Source organism: Thalassophryne amazonica, chromosome 2 (assembly GCF_902500255.1).
Source record: "Thalassophryne amazonica chromosome 2, fThaAma1.1, whole genome shotgun sequence".
NCBI classification, from domain to species: Eukaryota; Metazoa; Chordata; class Actinopteri; order Batrachoidiformes; family Batrachoididae; genus Thalassophryne; species Thalassophryne amazonica.
In genome coordinates this window covers 105,626,632-105,645,172 of record NC_047104.1, presented here as the reverse complement: position 1 = coordinate 105,645,172, position 18,541 = coordinate 105,626,632, and the positions used below count along the sequence as shown (strand labels likewise).

The 18,541-nt window shown below is 43.4% G+C and overlaps 1 protein-coding gene across 1 annotated transcript in view; it reads right to left on the bottom strand.

Annotated features, from left to right (window-relative positions):
- Nucleotides 1–18,541, bottom strand: part of pde3b (phosphodiesterase 3B) — a 292,910-nt gene that overhangs the window by 52,780 nt on the left and 221,589 nt on the right. The window contains exons 8-9 of the mRNA XM_034191148.1: nt 14,519–14,679; nt 9,538–9,672 (exon numbers count right to left, since the gene is read on the bottom strand). Coding sequence (XP_034047039.1) covers nt 9,538–9,672; nt 14,519–14,679 — 296 coding nt within the window. The remainder of the gene's footprint in view (nt 1–9,537; nt 9,673–14,518; nt 14,680–18,541) is intronic.

Genomic DNA, 18,541 nt, shown 5'->3' with positions numbered 1-18,541 from the left:
TTTATGTTATGGGAAGAAACTTGTCTTGCGTCATTACCCCCACCCTTAGGACAAGTTTCTTGTTTATGTGATGAGGGCGTCTCTTAATAAAAAGAGCGGAAAAGCAGGCCAGACTTTAGTGTAGCCTTGGTGTACAGCCTGGCCGCACTCCGCGCGTAATATTTGACTTTCTGTCTCACTGGTGTTTCTTGACTCTGTTTGTCTTGTTAAAGGTTTTAAAAATGTTTGGAGGAGAAAATACCCAACAATATCAGCAAACAGTGACCTATATAGGCAATAAAACCAAAAACTTATCACCAGGATCAAACACCCTCAGTTTCGCTTTCCTGTCAAACCACATCTTCATCTTAGACTGCGCACTTTTTAGATTTTCCTTTGCTATCTCCCCAGCACGCGGCAACTTAAACCGGAAGTTACTGACATAATCCAAAAGATTCTGCTCCGAGTGTCCCCCTAACCATTTGTCTTTTAACAACCTCAACGGACCACGAACCGTGTGTGCAAAAATCAGCTCCGCTGGGCTAAACCCCAAAGACTCCTGAACCACCTCACGCAAAGCAAAAAGTAACAGGTGTACCCCCTCATCCCAGTCTTTCTGAAACTCCAAACAATATGTACGAAGCATAGTTTTTAGAGTCTGATGAAAACGCTCAAGAGCTCCCTGGCTCTCCGGAACGCAGATGTTCTATGCCGAGCAATTTCAAAACCTGCGCAAACACCTCAGACATGAAGTTCGAACCACGGTCACTCTGCAAATAACGTGGTAACCAAAACAAAGAAAAAAACTTTGTCAGTGCTTTCACAACAACAGGTGCACTAATTTTACAAACAGGGAAAACCTCAGGGAACCGCGTAGATGCACACATAACAGTTATCAAAAACTTATTTCCAGATTTGGTTCATGGTAACGGACCCACACAGTCAACCAACACTCGCTCAAAAGGTTCACAACCTGCTGGAATTGGATACAACGGAGCAGGTGGAATTATTTGATTAGGCTTCCCAGATACTTGACAAAGATGACATGATCTACAATACTGCGCAACATCACGCTTCAACCCAGGCCAAAAGAAATGACGCAAAATGCGATCATACGTTTTCCTTATACCCAAATGACCCGCTAATGGATTATCATGAGCCAGCTTCAATATTTCAACCCGGTACTTTGTCGGAACCACAATCTGCGTAATCATGCCCCACTCCTCAACAGGAGAGACATCCACAGGTGTCCATTTACGCATTAACAGACCATCCAACAAAAGGTAACCCGTGGACACAGACTCATCAGCCACTACATCAAACAAATGTGCTAAAGTGTCATCTGCTTTCTGATCAGCCCCCAATCTACTCTTCGACAGTGACAGTGCCCCCACATCATAACCCTCTGCAACTCCTGTCACTGCGCCTTCATGCACAAAGGGAACACTCTCACTCCCAATTCAGTGTCACCCAAAAAGCTGTCACTCAAATCAATCTCACCTTTTCCTTCCTCCTGCTCACGTTTAGCAACTGCGCGGGTAACAGCACAAGATGTAAAAACGTGTGGAAATGTACGAGCAAGCTCGTCTGGACAGGAACGTAAAACTGGGACAGGTATAACCTCCTGTGTAATCAACACTCTGCCTCCTGCCACATCATTCCCCATAATCAGAGAAACATCACTGATTGGAAAACCAGGACGCACGCCAACCACAGCCTCTCCAGACCACAGCTCTGAGTGAATCACTATTTTATGCAAAGGAACATCAATTTCCCGCATACCAAACCCACAAACAGGAATATCAGAACCAACTGCGGTATCACCATTTAAAGGCAAAATCCCCTCCAAAATAAAGGACTGTGAGGCAGCTGTATCGCGTAATATTTTTACTGGGACGCTCTCACCACCTGCAACAGAGACAAAGCCATCCATAATGAAAGGCTGAAAATCAGTGAAATCACGCTTCTCCGATGCCAAATGACTGACTGGATCCACAGTTTTTACCAAAGACACAGATTTAAGGTGCTTCTTCTTTAAAACTGGACAGCCTGCAACGATATGCCCTCTCTTTTTACAATAAAAGCACAGCACATCATTAGATTTTCCAGTTATGTCCGATTTACTTTCCACAACGCACGGCACCTGCCTCGTAACAGCCTCTACTGTTGGAGACGGTTTCTCTACCTCCTTTCCATGGCCATTAAATCTGTCAGATTTAACAAAACCACGAGAGTGCCCAAAATGTGTTTCATGCATCAAAACATATTCATCAACGAGCACTGCAGCTTTTACCACATTACTTTCTTTCCGTTCGTTTACATAAGTAGCAACTCTATCAGGCAGGCCATTTCTAAAATCTTCCATTAAAGTCAGCTGTTTCAATTGCTCAAAATCCGCAACTTTTTGAGAAGCACACCACCGGTCAAAGAGCACCTCTTTATCGCTCATAAATTCCACATACGTTTGATTATATTTGTTGTGTGTTGGGGGGTTTGGCTGGACATTTTGGTGCTGTTTTCTTTGCTCTCCAGGTGGTATGCAAACTGTTTTTTTCTGTGGAGAAGGTGCTGGCAGAAGAGTCCTTCACCCTCATCAGAACTATTGGCTGCACCTGTGGAGGATGTTCACGTGCAGGCCTAACAACTTGCAGCACCTGTGGATGATGCTCACGTGCAGACTTAAAGACTTTCAGCTGAAGCAGATAATGAGATGGCGTTCTGCATTTAAGCCATGAGTGATTTGAGCAGAATTGCCGGGAACTTGACCTTGTGACGTTCGGTTATGAGACGCTGAGGACCGCGCCAGGGTTTGACACATTGTGCCTGTGAAGGAGGACGGGTGAGGGACACATGCTGTCAGCACACATCAGAGGTGATTATCGTCTGAATAATCGTTAACAGTAATTTGGCGTTTTGTTACGCAGTATATTTGAACATTGATGAGAATTGTGCAGTTTGCTTCTCACTGCCGTGGCGTACGGATTGATGATCCTCCACCTGTTGTGAGAAGCTGCTCATTTACATAAGGCTTAAATTCAGACCTGAATGTGTTGCTGATAGTGTGTGCCTCTGAAGGATATTTGTTGTAGCTCTGTTGACTTACCTCACCTTTTCCGTCCTTCACAGAGTCAGTTTGTCGTATCCACCTGGGGGGTGTTCGGCGGTGAATCTGAGTCCGGAAGTGCCAGGCTTTGATCCATTTGGGCGCTGGAGAGCGCGCCGTCCTTCACCTTGCCAAGACAGCTGACTATTTATGTTGTACACGAATTATTGCACATGAGGGGGAATAAATTTGTTTCTTGGAACAGCTTTCTGGTTATTTAGCACTGGGCCATTGTCAGATGCTGGTTTGGTTATCTGACCCGCGTCTGCACATAACAGTAGTTCCCGGCCATTACAAAATGGACCCAGCGGCAGAAGCAATTCCATTTGCGGAAAGAGTTCAAGAACACTTGGAGAAGATATGGGAGCAATTACAGCATCTCGCAAATCGAATTAAACAAACAGATGCCCGCGTTACGGAGCTTGCAGCGCAAGCCGTTCCGCTTCCTGCTGCTCCAGCTGCGGCACCATCGATACCAGTGCAGATAACTCCGTCACCCAGAGAGTCGGCTTCCGAACCAATTATTGGTCATCCAATATATATTGAAGCCCATGCAGCTCGGATGAGCTGAAACAGCCATATTGCCCCGGTCACATAAGCGTCAAGAAAGATAACGATGACGTATCTCCAGGTGTTTTTGGACAGGCATAATATATATATATATAAAAAAAAAAAAAAAAAAAAAAAAAAAAAAGGGGGGGGGGCAGACCGCTGGTTATTTAGTTATTTGGTCTGCTTTTGTTTTCATGTAGGGGTTATAAAGTGTTTAGGGAATTAGAGGCTGTTCTGGTTGGGTGAACGACTGGCAGTTCGGAGCTCAGCTGGACTCAGGTAATCGTATGTCTTCATTATTTGAACTTAGGTAATTTTTGTTTGTGGATTGGGTCGTTTTGTTTTGTTGTTTTTTATTTCCCTGTTTCCCTAACCCCAACCTCACGTACTCTAAGACCGTTTGTCTTTTGGGTTGTGGGGTGGTGCAGGTTGGTTACGCTGACCGTTTCTCAGAAAACCTCTGCACCTAGGGGGGGGTTGTCAGGGGCGGTTTTTGGGTTTGGTTGGTACCCGGTTCCACTCCAGCCCCGGTGGGCCTTTGACCGTTCGTCATTGGCGTTACCGGGGTGTAGTGCAGCGGGAACGTACCTCAGTCGGAGTGGTGGGCCGATCTGTGCCGTTCGCCATTTCGGTAGTTCCACCCCTCCCGATAGGCTGGTGGTATGGTCGGTTTAGGGGCACCGGACGTATTTCCGGTTTTCCGCTGCGCTTAGGGGATGGGACTGCGTTAGTTTTCCCTGTTTCCTTCCTCGGCTTGGTAGTTTTGTGCCGTTCGCCGAAATTGTACTGACGATAGGCTCTGGGAATAATCTGGGGTCTTTTGGGGTGCTGGGGAGGGTAACAGGGTTTCCGGTTGTTTTATTTGCCCCCGGGGTGGTTTAATGGAGTCCGCCGGGGGTTGGATTTTTGTGTTTTTTGTGTTTCCTTCCAGGTTCCACCTCCAGGGTTGATGGGACGGTCCTCTGGGGGAGAATTGATTTGTGGGGCCGACTAGCCAAGTGTGGCCGGGTCTGGGGTTCCTGGGTTGTGGGAAGGGTGCCTCCTGGGGTTGATGGTACGGTTCTCTGGGGGGCGCTGTTGCTGCATGTATACCTGGGGACCTCTGTGGGATTCCGGCTTTGGTTATTACTCCTGGAAATGGCGGTAAAGGTCTTCTGGGAGGTGTTGAGCTCTGCACGTCGTCTGGAGGGGTTGTTTGTTATTTTTCTTCGTGAAATTGTGTTTGTATTGTGTTGTCAGGGCTATGTTGGGTTATTGGATTTGGGAGTTTTTCTTTTCTTCCCGGGGTTGGATGGGACGGTCCCCTGGGGAGGGTTTGGGTGGGTTTTTGTATTTTTCTTGTATGTTAGGTTGTACTTGGGACTCTTTTGGGTTTTTGTTGATGCCAGCCGGCCTTCCAGCAGCGGTGCCCTGTCCTGCTGTCTGCTGTGGACTTTGGGGGCATTACACCGTCTGCTTCCTGTCGTGGACCCCGGAGGGAGGTGCTGTTCTCGGGCCTGGTCTGTTCGGTCGCCGGGAGGCTTCCCGTTGATGGGGGGGTACTGTTGTGTGTTGGGGGGTTTGGCTGGACATTTTGGTGCTGTTTTCTTTTCTTTGCCCTCCAGGTGGTATGCAAACTGTTTTTTTCTGTGGAGAAGGTGCTGGCGGAAGAGTCCTTCACCCTCATCAGAACTATTGGCTGCACCTGTGGAGGATGCTCACGTGCAGGCCTAACAACTTGCAGCACCTGTGGATGATGCTCACGTGCAGACTTAAAGACTTTCAGCTGAAGCAGATAATGAGATGGCGTTCGGCATTTAAGCCATGAGTGATTTGAGCAGAATTGCCGGGAACTCGACCTTGTGACGTTCGGTTGTGAGACGCTGAGGACCGCGCCAGGGTTTGACACATCGTGCCTGTGAAGGAGGACGGGTGAGGGACACATGCTGTCAGCACACATCAGAGGTGATTATCGTCTGAATAATCGTTAATAGTAATTTGGCGTTTTGTTACGCAGTATATTTGAACATTGATGAGAATTGTGCAGTTTGCTTCTCACTGCCGTGGCGTACGGATTGATGATCCTCCACCTGTTGTGAGAAGCTGCTCATTTACATAAGGCTTAAATTCAGACCTGAATGTGTTGCTGATAGTGTGTGCCTCTGAAGGATATTTGTTGTAGCTCTGTTGACTTACCTCACCTTTTCCGTCCTTCACAGTCAGTTTGTCGTATCCACCTGGGGGGTGTTCGGCGGTGAATCTGAGTCCAGAAGTGCCGGGCTTTGATCCATTTGGGCGCTGGAGAGCGCGCCGTCCTTCACCTTGCCAAGACAGCTGACTATTTATGTTGTACACGAATTATTGCACATGAGGGGGAATAAATGTGTTTCTTGGAACCGCTTTCTGGTTATTTAGCGCTGGGCCATTGTCAGATGCTGGTTCGGTTCTCTGACCCGCGTCTGCACATAACAATATTTTCTCCTAAGTTTACAAAATTTCTGACAATATGCCTCTGGCACTAATTCATATGCCTGAAGGATGGCACTCTTCACTTTAGCATAATCAAGGCTATCAGCAACAGACACTAAGAAGGATTTGGCCCGCCTGCAGATTGTGCAAAATTCTGCTGCACGCCTGCTTACCCGCACCCACAGGAGGGACCATATTACTCCTATTCTTAATACTTTGCATTGGCTGCCTGTCTCCTACAGGATTCATTACAAAGTCCTGGTATTGACTTTTAGAGCTCTGCATGGACAGGCACCGGAGTACATCAGGGACCTGATCCAGCCTTATGCTTCGTCCAGGAGCCTCAGGTCGTCCAATCAGAACCGGTTGATGGTTCCTCGGACCCGTTTTAAAACTCGCGGGGACAGATCTTTTAAAGCGGTGGCGCCTAGCCTCTGGAATGAGCTTCCCTGTGCCCTTCGTTCTCTGGATTGTATAGATACTTTTAGAAGACAACTAAAGACGCCTTTCTTTAAGTTAGCTTTTTAGCCTAATATTGTATTTTATTGTTTTCGTATGTTATTTTTAGATTATTTTTGTATGCCATGTGCAGCGCTTTGTGACCCTGGTCTGTGAAAGGCACTTTATAAATAAAGCTTACTTACTTACTTACACTGATGCATACACCTCCTGTGCTTTACCAACCAAACTACACTGTAACAATAATGTCCACGTCTCTCTAGGCCACTTAAGTACTTTAGCAATTCTCTCAAAAATGACAAAATACTTATCAACATACTGCTCATTAAACGGTGGCACTAAACGAATATTTCTACTGACATCAAAACCTGTGGTCTGCGATCGCTGCTGTTGTCTCACCAACTCCAACTCCAGTTCACGCAAGCGAACTTGAGCCTCCTGTTCAACCTTTATTTGTTCCAATTCAACCTTTTTCCGTTCCAAACTCAGACGCTGTAATTCCACATCCAGTTCCTTCACGCGAGCCGCTTCCTCAACATCAGCAACTACCCGCGAACTTCCAGGAACCAAAGAAGCAGGAAAAATCCCTTGTTCAATCAAACCAGCTAACAATTCAGATTTGATAACTGCCTTCCCAGCCTTTTCCGAAACTGGAACTTCATAATGATCAGCAATTACCAACAAATTATCCCTAGAACACTTGTGAAACCCTTCCAAAGTGGGTGCCTTAACAAATTCGTCTAAATTAAACGACATCTTAAATGCAGAACAAATGCGTCCAAACACAAATCTTTCTGCACTCTAAAAAGGCATACACCCCACAACAAATACTCCCAAACTCTAACTCCAATTCAAAAAAAAAGAGAGAAAAAAAAAAAACAATATTCCCATAAACTCAGCACAAATCTCAACGAAAAGCCAGAAAACAAAATAACCCAACCACAAACTACCAAAATACTACAAATAAAGGCACGACTCTATGCTAAAGGAAAATTTGTTTTTAAACAAGCCCCCATAGTAAATTACCAAAAATAAACTACAAATAACAATGGGGCACAACTCGCTGCTAAGAGAGAAATTTGGTTTTAGACGAGCCTCCATAAATATGTTACGGCCCCAAAGGGACACAACATATTCAGTGAGACAGACAGCAGAGGAAAGAGTCAATTTTATTAATTATTAAGGAATTCTTCGTTCTTCTTAAGTTAGTTCAGTTAGATAGACTTCTTTCTTAAGGTTTCACGACAAAACCCTGACCTCCCTGTGTCCCCAAAAAAAAGCCAAAACTTACAAAAGAAAGTTGGGGCCTGGAAGGCCAGCTAAACAGAAACAACAGGTGCTGCAGTGGGCCAACCCCATACAGGGCCGCCGAAGCCGCTGCAAACACCAAAGTAACAAAAAAGCAAAAACTCCTAAACCCAATCAAAAGAAAAGCGAGAACCGGACAGCCAGTCCCAGCAGGCCCAAAAAAAGCAGAAAAAGTCCAAAACACGCTACAAAAAATACTCACAGGACAAACTCAGGCCTAAGGCTTGAGGCCTGCATCCTGACAGCTAGTAGCTGTGTGTGCTGACAAGCCACGCCCAGACCCTGGCACAAAGAGAGCTGGAGAAGGTGAGAGAGAGAGCGCGCCCGCAGACAAACCTATTTATAGGCTGACGGAGAGCGTTTCCACAAAAACCACAAAAAAAAAATACCCACAAAAATCAATAGACAAAAAAAAACACAAACATACTTATAACCAAAAAAATAAACCAGAAAAGAAAAAAATATAATACAAAAATAAGAATGTAAGTAATCACGTGCCCAGCACGTTACAAGCACCTCATAAAAATGTTTCCGTCTCATTGTTGTCCACCAGACTTTTTTTCAAGATTTCACTTTTACTGTACTAAACCAAATGGGGGGAGGAGATTATATGTACACAACAGTATGATAAAGCCCTTAATTTCTTTACTTAAGCAGTAGGGGTGTCACAGTACACAGAAGTCATGGTTTGGTTAATATTTGTGTTTACACGCCACAGTTTGGTACAGTATATTTAATCTGTGAGCAGCAGAGAGCTGCTGCCGGCCACTTTAGCACCATGAGACAAAGTGTACATGTAAACTTTCCTTTTTGAAACATTTTTGAATTGGATTCCATCTCTTATCATTCATGTTGGGATGAATTTATTGTGCAGTGTGTTAAGTGTTTTTGTTTTTTCTGTTACGCGATGTGTGCAGCCTGACTCCAGACTTACTCAAGTTCAGACTTAAATATTTTGGCTGTTTTGTTTGTTTGTGTTTTGTGCACATGACAGCGTCTCATAAAATCCTCACTCTGTACAGATTTGAAACCACTGTACACAGTGTTGCTATTCGGCAGCCTTCTTTCTTATCCATAAAATCTAACACAAATTCATTTAAAACGTCAACTTTTGCTATAAATTGGTGGAATTATCTGTTTAAACTCGAATGCGGTCAGACCTCACACGGGGACACTGATTCAACAACAAATGTGGATAGTACGCTTTGCTTTTAGGTTCGCATTTTAGAAGAAAAAGGGCAAATTAACCAACTGCATTTATTCTTCCAAAGTTCTGTTCAACTGCCTCACACACAGACAACAGACTGAGGGGTGTGGCCACAGCTCCTGCACTTGGGAGTAACCACACCTCCTGCATAGAGCATTAAACTTCAGTGGCACAGTCTGTGGAAATGACATGAAATGTTGCTGACTTATGGAAACAAATGCACACGTGTATAATCATACTGTGTAGAGTTGTAGTGTGTATTCTGAGTATAGTGTAGTATGTATTCAGATCAATACAAATGCATGTATTATGATACCCAGTTAAGCAGACATAAGTTACACTAATTAAGATAAATGTCCTGCTACCGGCCTGTAAATGCTGCAAACAGCAACAAAATGCAAAATTATGCATTGATACTAATAGCATGGCACACAAAAATACATCAAATTGCTACAGTACACTATACAGTAACTGTACTAACATAGCTAAGTATCCTTCCTGTTTTCCCTCCTGTTATGTCCACCAGGTCAAAGATCTGGAAGTTCCAGGTGTTCATCTTTTCCATGAGAGCCTTCTGGTCGTCGAGTATAGGATCTAGCTTGAACTGCTGTTCACCCTGGAAAAAAATCAGTACATTCATTAGTAGTGCACATGAGAACAAGCAGGAGTTCCATTGACACATTTTGATACAGTCGGATGATTAGGGGGGAATACCTGCGATTAGAGTGCCTTAATTGAGAGAGTGGCATCAACTTTGAACATCACACCATTTTGGTTCCAACTGCGCTGAACTACTGAATAAATTTTTAGTGTTTTCAACAATTTTTTTAAATCATTTAACCACATACAGCAACACATCCAGGTACAGGTACTATCAAAATAAATATAAAAATAGTTATGCTATTAAATTTACATAAATTTACAATTCATGATGATTTATTTAAATAATTTAAAGCCTGATTTATGCAGCTGCAGCTCTGTAACTCTGTGTCATACAGTGTTTAAAACGGACAGTTTTAAAGTTCTCTGTCAGTGGATTATGCTTTATTATGGAATATGGACAAATTTGACCCTCTACTAGCTTTTCTTTCTACAATCGTCACCTCCAAATCAAAGGTAAACTGTACAATTTCCTCTTTTTGCGACACCGTGCTGTAAATGTGCGGACTTTTCGGATCCATTTTTAATCAGCGCGTGTACTGCAAAATCTATTATAATATGATGGCACACAAAGGAGTAAAAGCAGAAAAGTGTGAAATCACAGCCTTTTGTGTTTGATTTAACTGGTGCACATCAGGCTTCAGGTCCCAGTCTGAACATGGCTTGAAAAAATAAATGGTCGGGCTTTTAATCACAGAAATGACTCCGGTCCCACTTTCCTCAAATCGGTGAGTGTCAGAGCGCTGAGCTTTAATTTGTACCTCTGTTACTATGCACGTCCAGACTGCACGGGGTTTTAAATGGAAATAAATTGCGATTGGACAGGACATTTTATCTGATGTGAGTGAAAATATGGTGTTTATTACATGGAAAACAATACAAAAACTTTGGGACTTCAGTGTTGATAACTTAGTGACTTTCTCGCTAAATCTGGCGACTTTCCAAACCCTCTTGACGACTTTTTTCTCAAAAACAACTAGCGACAAATCTACTTTTCCTGGCGTTACCGGAGACTTTTCTGATGTTTGGTGACTGAAAGTGAAAGTCTCTGTTGTCACTGAGCGGCAGCGGGTCTCCCCCTTCTCCGCTGCCTGCAGCAGCCTGAAAGCACTGAGCAGAGGGATATCTACAATCCTCCTCACTCGGACTCGCTTAGGCTATTGTCCTCGTTTGCTGCGCTGTGATAAAATAGTCCCCAGACTTTGAAAAGCCCTGGCCTTGAGAAGTTATTTTATTTTATTAAGTAATAGCCAATTTTAATGGCAAAATAAATAAACAAACCAAGAATCAAGTTTATTTGTGGTTTTACTCACTTTTTTGCCTCTCCTACAACGTTTTTGTTTTCAAAACTTTTTTTAAAAAGATATATTAATAAACATTAAAAACAGTTAATAGAAAGACAGAAAATAAAATAAATTGTACAAAAGTAAAGGGATTCTTCAACATTAATTCTCTTAAAAAAAAATCCTTATAGAGTGTGCCTTTTTGGACAAGTTAATCTTTCTGGCAAAATATATGAAGGTTGAATAAAATTGAACAGGGCTTCATGCTGGAACCGTTGTGCTGCTCTTTACTTGTGGAAAGGTTTTGTTAAAAGCTGTTTACTAGGAATGTATTTTTTATAATATTTTATACATTTGACGTTTATTTGAGAACATTTTATTTAACTTATTACCAGGCAGCACTTTGCAATTGTTTTATTTTTCCTGTTTGTATAATGTTACAATAAATTATTGGTTTAAACAAGCAAATTTAGGTTTTGCATTTTGTTCCCATACTGTACCAAAAATGAACCGAACTGTGACCTCAGAACCGAGGTACATACCGAACCATGATTTTTATGTATCATTACACCCCTAGTGATGCGTATTTCAGCTTTTCTGGTACAGATCTGTGGTTAAGATGATAAAACTAGTATGGCTCTACCATACTAGTTGTTTGCATGCATTAAACAGTGGAGTTGTTAAATTCTCCCACTCTGTATTCTCAGTCTCTCTTGCTCAGTTACTGTGTGCAGGTTTGAGTGCTGTGCATGGCTGACCAAATCTCCACTCATTGTCAGTTCGTTGTGCAGACTGTGGTAACTACTTGGCCAGTCTGAACTTTTGCAGCTTGGTTGTATTCTGTGTTGTTTTAAACCTTGTTAACCCTAGTGTTTTTTTCTGCTTTTTCCTCTAGCCCAGCCACTCTCACCAGCCCCGCCTACTCTGCTCAGCCTACTGTTTGTCCTTCCCTGCTCACCTTGTAGAACCCCTTTACTTTTGCAATAAACCCCTTTTTGAACCTTTATCTGTTTGGAGTCTGCTGTTGTGGGTTCAATTTCTGTTTGAAGCCTGTGCTTAACAGGAGTAAAATATTTTCTGACAAAATACCTGAATTAACAAACTGGTCGACCCGTGTACATGTAACTGGCAAATATGATGTATTAAAGTAACATCAAACCTCCAATTATCTCCCGTTGAAGCCGTGTGACCAGCATTATCTTCCTGCACATCTTCACAATCGCATGTGTCCAGTCAAAATTACAAATTATTGAGACATTTAAATTAAATGTCAAATATTTGCGCATGTGAATATCTGTTAATCCATATTTAGTATTTAAACATTTTGCTGATTTTGTGTTTTTCATTACTAGCAGTAATTTATAGTTAAAACATTTGCACATATTTAACAGCTGATTATTTCAAATAGTTTGATTTCTTCTTTTGGTGTTTGAAGGGTTTTCACCTAATGGCAACTAGTGACAGCTAACAGCAAACTAAAAGTCAACTAAAAAAAGTCCATCAAGTTTTCAGTCAAAATATTGCCTATTTCTTACAAATTGCAATTAATGACCAAATGGATTTATGCTGCTGAATTAAAAACAAAAAAAAAAAGGGGGGGGGGGGGGGCCAAGTGGAAACAACTGCCTACTGTGAAGTTACTGAGTGAAATTCACTAACTAGATCTCTAGTATTCAGGCTGATCATTCTTGAGCTGGGGAAAAAAATGTACAAACAAAACCAGATGGCTCGATACCAATGTATGAAGTTTCACAAAAAGCCATGAAGTGGTGTAGGAAGAGCTGAGGATACAATTTCAATATAATACAGTGTAATACATTATTTACACAAAAGACCATTTATCTCGTGTGGTAGAAGTCAACCATAATTTTATCTACATCTTCACATGGTGTCCTACCACTGTGTGTGATGTTTCACTGAATTGGAGAGACAGGCAGACAGAGTGATTGTATATAGATTATATATACGAGGTCTATTAGACAATAAACCGACCCTTTTATTTTTTTTTTAACTATATGGATTTGATTGACATGCGATTACACCAATCATGCTTGAACCCTCGTGCGCATGCGTGAGTTTTTTCACGCAGGTCGGTGACGTCATTTCCCTGTAGGCAGGCCTTGAGTGAGATGTGGTCCCGCCCTCTCGGCTGAATTCCTTTGTTTCACACGCTGCTCCAGACGGCGCGCGTTGCTTTATCAAAATTTTTACTGGACCTGTGAGGAATATCCGAGTGGATACTATTCGAAAAAAATTTAGCTGGTTTTCGGTGAAAAGTTTAACGGCTGATGAGAGATTATGGGGTGTTTCTGTCGGTGTAAGGACTTCCCACAGAGCGGGACGTCCTGCAGCGCTTCCAGGCACCGTCGTCGGCCTGTTTCGACCTGAAAACATCCTAATTTAAGGCTTAATTCACCCAGGACGTCATGCGAGAACAGAGAAGATTCAGAAGAGGCTGGCATGAGGACTTTATGCAGACATTCCACTGTTTAAGGACATTTTTTAATGAAAGAAGTGCGCGCAAAATCTGTGTGCGCCGCGACAGGAAAAACACCTCCGTGTTGAAAACCATTTGTAAAATTCAGGCGACTTTTGATGGCTTTTAACAAGTGAGTAACTGAGAAATTGTTTAACAGCTTGGGCATGTTCCAACTTGCCCGTTAAGGTTTCCAACGGAGGTGTTTTTCCTGTCGCGACCCCCCGTGGTCGGGTCCGGCCCGACATGCGACTCTGCCCGCACGTTCTTTCATTACAAAATGTCCGTTAACAATGGAATGTCCGAATAAACTCCTCATGCCGACGACTTCTGAAAGTTCTCTGTTCTCTGACGACTTCCTGGGTCAACAGAGCCTGAAATGTGGAAGTTTTCAACTTGAAACGGCGAGACGCTGCCGCCTCGAAGCGCAGATCTCCGTCAGGCGCCGTGGGCCATCCTTAAAGCGACACTTACACACCAAAATCTCTCATCAGCCGTTAAAATTTTTACCGAAAACCAGCTGAATTTATAGAATGGTGTCCACTCAGTTGTGCCTTACAGTTTTGAAAAAATTTTGATCAAACAAAGCAGCAGTCTCTGAACCATTCCTAAACAATGAAAAAAATCGATGAGAGGGTGGGCGACTCCTCACTCAAAGACTGCCCACAGGCGAATGACGTAACCGACAGGCGTGAAAAAACTCTTGCATGCCCACGAGGGTTCAAGCATGTCTGATGTAATCACACGTGATTCAAATCCATATGGTTTTTGAAAAAAATAATAAGGTCGGATACTTTTCTAATAGACCTCGTATATATATATATATATATATATATATATATATATATATATATATATATATATATATATATATATATATATACACACACCCACCAACCCCCAACCACCAAAACAAAACAAAAAAAAAACATTATACAATTACAACTGAACTACTTGTTCCATCTGTTGTGCCATTGCTGCCGGTCTGCAGCTGTTAAATAACGTAATTATGCTGTTAGATAAAGGCTTCTGGCTCAGCACACCTCTGTTTCCTGAGTCTGCCGGCCTGTGTTGAAGATGTTGTCATTCTTCTCCTCTGCCGGTCCCCGGTTCCCTCTAACATCTGGACTCTCCACGGAGATGTCCGCCTCTACGGTCTCCTCCCTGATGGGAGGTTCACCTGTGAAGTCCAGATCATCTCCTCCTGTTTGGACACATGGCACAGTGAATGAAAGAGATGCTGTAACAGTGTTTACGCTACAACTTCAGTTCCAGCCATATGCTCCTCATTATTTTAATCCTACCAGTCTTGCAAAGCTTGATCACTGTTAACAAAAAATACTTTTCAGAGAAAGATACAGAATGAAGTGCCATATTAAAGAATACCCAAAGACTCAGTTTCAACATTATTAACCTCCCCACCACCAGCTGCATGGGTGCAAACAATACATTTGGCTATAAGCAAAATTTAATGTGCTTTTTTTTTTTGTGTCAGAATCCCCTAATTATTACTGGCACATCTCAGGGTTCAAGTGCACCCACTTTTAAATTCAAAGTTTCAGTCCAGACACACTGATAAAGTACAGTGCATCTGGAAAGTATTTATAGCACTACACTTTTTCCACATTTTGTTAAATAACAAATTGGAGAAAATTGTTATTTTCCGCACAAAATCTTAAACACAATATTGGATGGATGGATGGATGGATGGATGAGATTTATTGTCATTGTCATTACAAGTGCAACAACAACGAGATTACGAGGTCTGTCAATAAAGTATAGGTCCTTTTTATTTTTTTCAAAAACTATATGGATTTCATTCATATGTTTTTACGTCAGACATGCTTGAACCCTCATGCGCATGCGTGAGTTTTTCCACGCCTGACGGTGACGTCATTCGCCTGTGAGCACTCCTTGTGGGAGGAGTTGTCCAGCCCCTCGTTGGAATTCCTTTGTCTGAGAAGTTGCTGAGAGACTGGCGCTTTGTTTGATAAAAATATTTTCTAAACCTGTGAGACACATCGAAGTGGACACGGTTCGAAAAATTAAGCTGGTTTTCAGTGAAACTTTTAACGGCTGATGAGAGATTTTGAGGTGATAGTGTCGCTTTAAGGACTTCCCACGGAGCGAGACGTTGCTCAGCGCTCTCAGGTGCCGTCGTCAGCCTGTTTCAAGCTGAAAACCTCAACATTTCAGGCTCTATTGATCCAGGACGTCGTGAGAGAACAGAGAAGTTTCAGACGAAGTCAGTTTCAGCATTTTATCCGGATATTCCACTGTTAGAGATTTTTTTAATGAAAGACGTGCGGACGGATTGCAGCGTCGGCTCGCAGCCGCCACGACGCTCCGCCACAGGAAAAACACCTCTGTTGGAAGCCTTAAGGACAAGTTGGAACATGTCCAGCTGTTAAACAATTTCTCATATACTCACTCCACTGAAAGCCATCAAAAGCCGCCTGGATTTTACAAATGGTTATCAACACGGAGGTGTTTTTCCTTTGCCTCCGCACCGCGTCGGCTGCGTCCTGACGCGCGGACCCGTCCGCACGTCTTTCATTAAAAAAATCTCCTTTAACAGTGGAATATCCGGATAAAATGCTGAAACCGACTTCTTCTGAAACTTCTCTGTTCTCTCACGACGTCCTGGATCAACAGAGCCTGAAATGTGGAGGTTTTCAGCTTGAAACAGGCTGACGATGTCGCCTGGGACCGCTGCGCGACGTCTCGCACCGTGGGAAGTCCTTAAAGCGACAGTATCACCTCAAAATCTCTCATCAGCCGTTAAAATTTTCACTGAAAACCAGCTTAATTTTTCGAACCGTGTCCACTTCGATGTGTCTCACAGGTTTAGAAAAAATACTGATCAAACAAAGCGCCAGTCTCTCAGCAACTTCTCAGACAAAGGAATTCCGACGAGGGGCTGGATGACTCCTCCCACAAGGAGTGCTCACAGGCGAATGACGTCACCGACAGGCGTGGAAAAACTCACGCATGCGCACGAGGGTTCAAGCATGTCTGACGTAAAAACATATGAATGAAATCCATATAGTTTTTGAAAAAAATAAAAAGGACCTATACTTTATTGACAGCTCTCGTACGTCCACACTCACATTTCCACAGACAAGATACAGCAATTAATCCACAATTATTACTTGTTTACCGTAATAATGGCACATATCAGAATTAAGACAACACATATACATTTGACATTGTTTATGTGCACTAAACTTGAAACAGTCCATTTCCCAAATTGAGGCAATGTGAGTGTGTGGTAGCCGCTGCAGCTGGAGTCGCGCCGCCGCTAGCTTGGGGGGAACGGGGACCCGCCGCAGCTAAAACCACGCAGCCCCTGGAGGGGAAAAGGGGTGGCATGAGCGGTAGCCGGGATGGGATGTGTGATGGGGGACAGGAGGGGAAGTAGGAGGGGAAAGTGGAGCATGCTTCAGTCTTTGTCCATGTGTAAGAGAGATAAGAATCATAGAGATAAGGATGACATTCTGTAATGGCAATGTGAAAAAGGGTTTGTTTGTTTTTTTTAAGGTTTTTTGCAAATTTATTAAAAATAAAAAAAAAACTAAAAAAATCACATGGACATAAGTGTTCACAGCCTTTGCCATGAAGCTCAAAATTGATGAGCTCAGGTTCATCCTGTTTCCACTAATCAGCCTTGAGATGTTTCTACAGCTTTACTTGGAGTCCACCTGGGGTCAATTCAGTTGATTGGACATGATTTTGAAAGGCACACACCTGTCTACATATAAGGTCCCACAGTTGACAGTGTATGTCAGAGCACAAACCAAGCATGAAGCCAAAGGAATTGTCTGTAGACCTCCAAAACAGGATAGTCTCAAGGCACAAATCTGGGGAAGGGTACCGAAACATTTCTACTGCTTTGAAGGTCCCAATGAGCACAGTGGCCTCCATCATACGTAAATGGAAGAAGTTCGTATCGAAGAGGACTCTTCCGAGAGCTGGCTGCCCGTCTTGCTGAGCAATGGGGGGAGAAGGGTCTTAGTCAGTGAGGTGACCAAGAACCAGATGGTCACTGTGTCAGAGCTCCAGCATTCCTCTGTGGAGAGAGGAGAACATTCCAGAAGGACAACCATCTCTGCAGCAATCCACCAATCAGGCCGGTATGGTAGAGTGGCCAGATGGAAGCCACTCCTTATGGCCCCTTCACACATAGTGTGGACAACGTGTAGACAAAAACGGCAAAACAGGGCGAAACAGTTCAAAATTAGCGCACCACGAAAGATCGCGCCGACGAACAGGCGTGCATGACGCCAGCACAACGGTTCGTGCACGCCTTCCTATTATTTATATCAACCCAGTGAATATCAGTGGATTGATATAAATAATACATAAAGAGGGACACAATACAGACCTCCACAGTAAAATAACCCTGGTTAAAAAAAACAAAACACAACATTCAACCCGCGCGTCCTAATTACCAGATGGCGACTCTACCACTGCACCACAATCACTGTCTTGTAAAAGCAGCGTGAAATGGCTCTAATCAACAAGCAGACAAACATATTTTCTCACAAAAGAGAAAAAGCGCTGCGATAACTGACCAAACAGCATTTGCTACAGTGTATTTCTGCTGATATGTGACTGAAAGTGGTGTATTTGTCGTACTGTTGGCCTGTCATATGGTCCTGCGGCGCTCGCTCACTGTCCTGTCAGACAAACGTGACATTCAGATCACCTGCTGCATGTCCACATAAACTGACGCTCCGGTCCAGCTGGACCTGTCAGTGTGCACGCTCTACAGCCCGTCGCAAGCGATATATGTTTTTATGTTTTCGATGTGAGTACAGGAAGCGCCCACACACACGCCTGTCCGTCAACACATGGTGCGTGTTCTGCAACTCTGATGTCCAGGTGCAGAGACGTCAACAACTGCCACGCCCCCGTCCGTTCAGCACACAGACCAAAGTGTCCTCTGTGATCAGATGAGATGCGCCTCATGTGCGGGGGATGAACCACACGCATGACACACACACACACACACACACACACACACACACACACACACACACACACACACACACACACACACACAC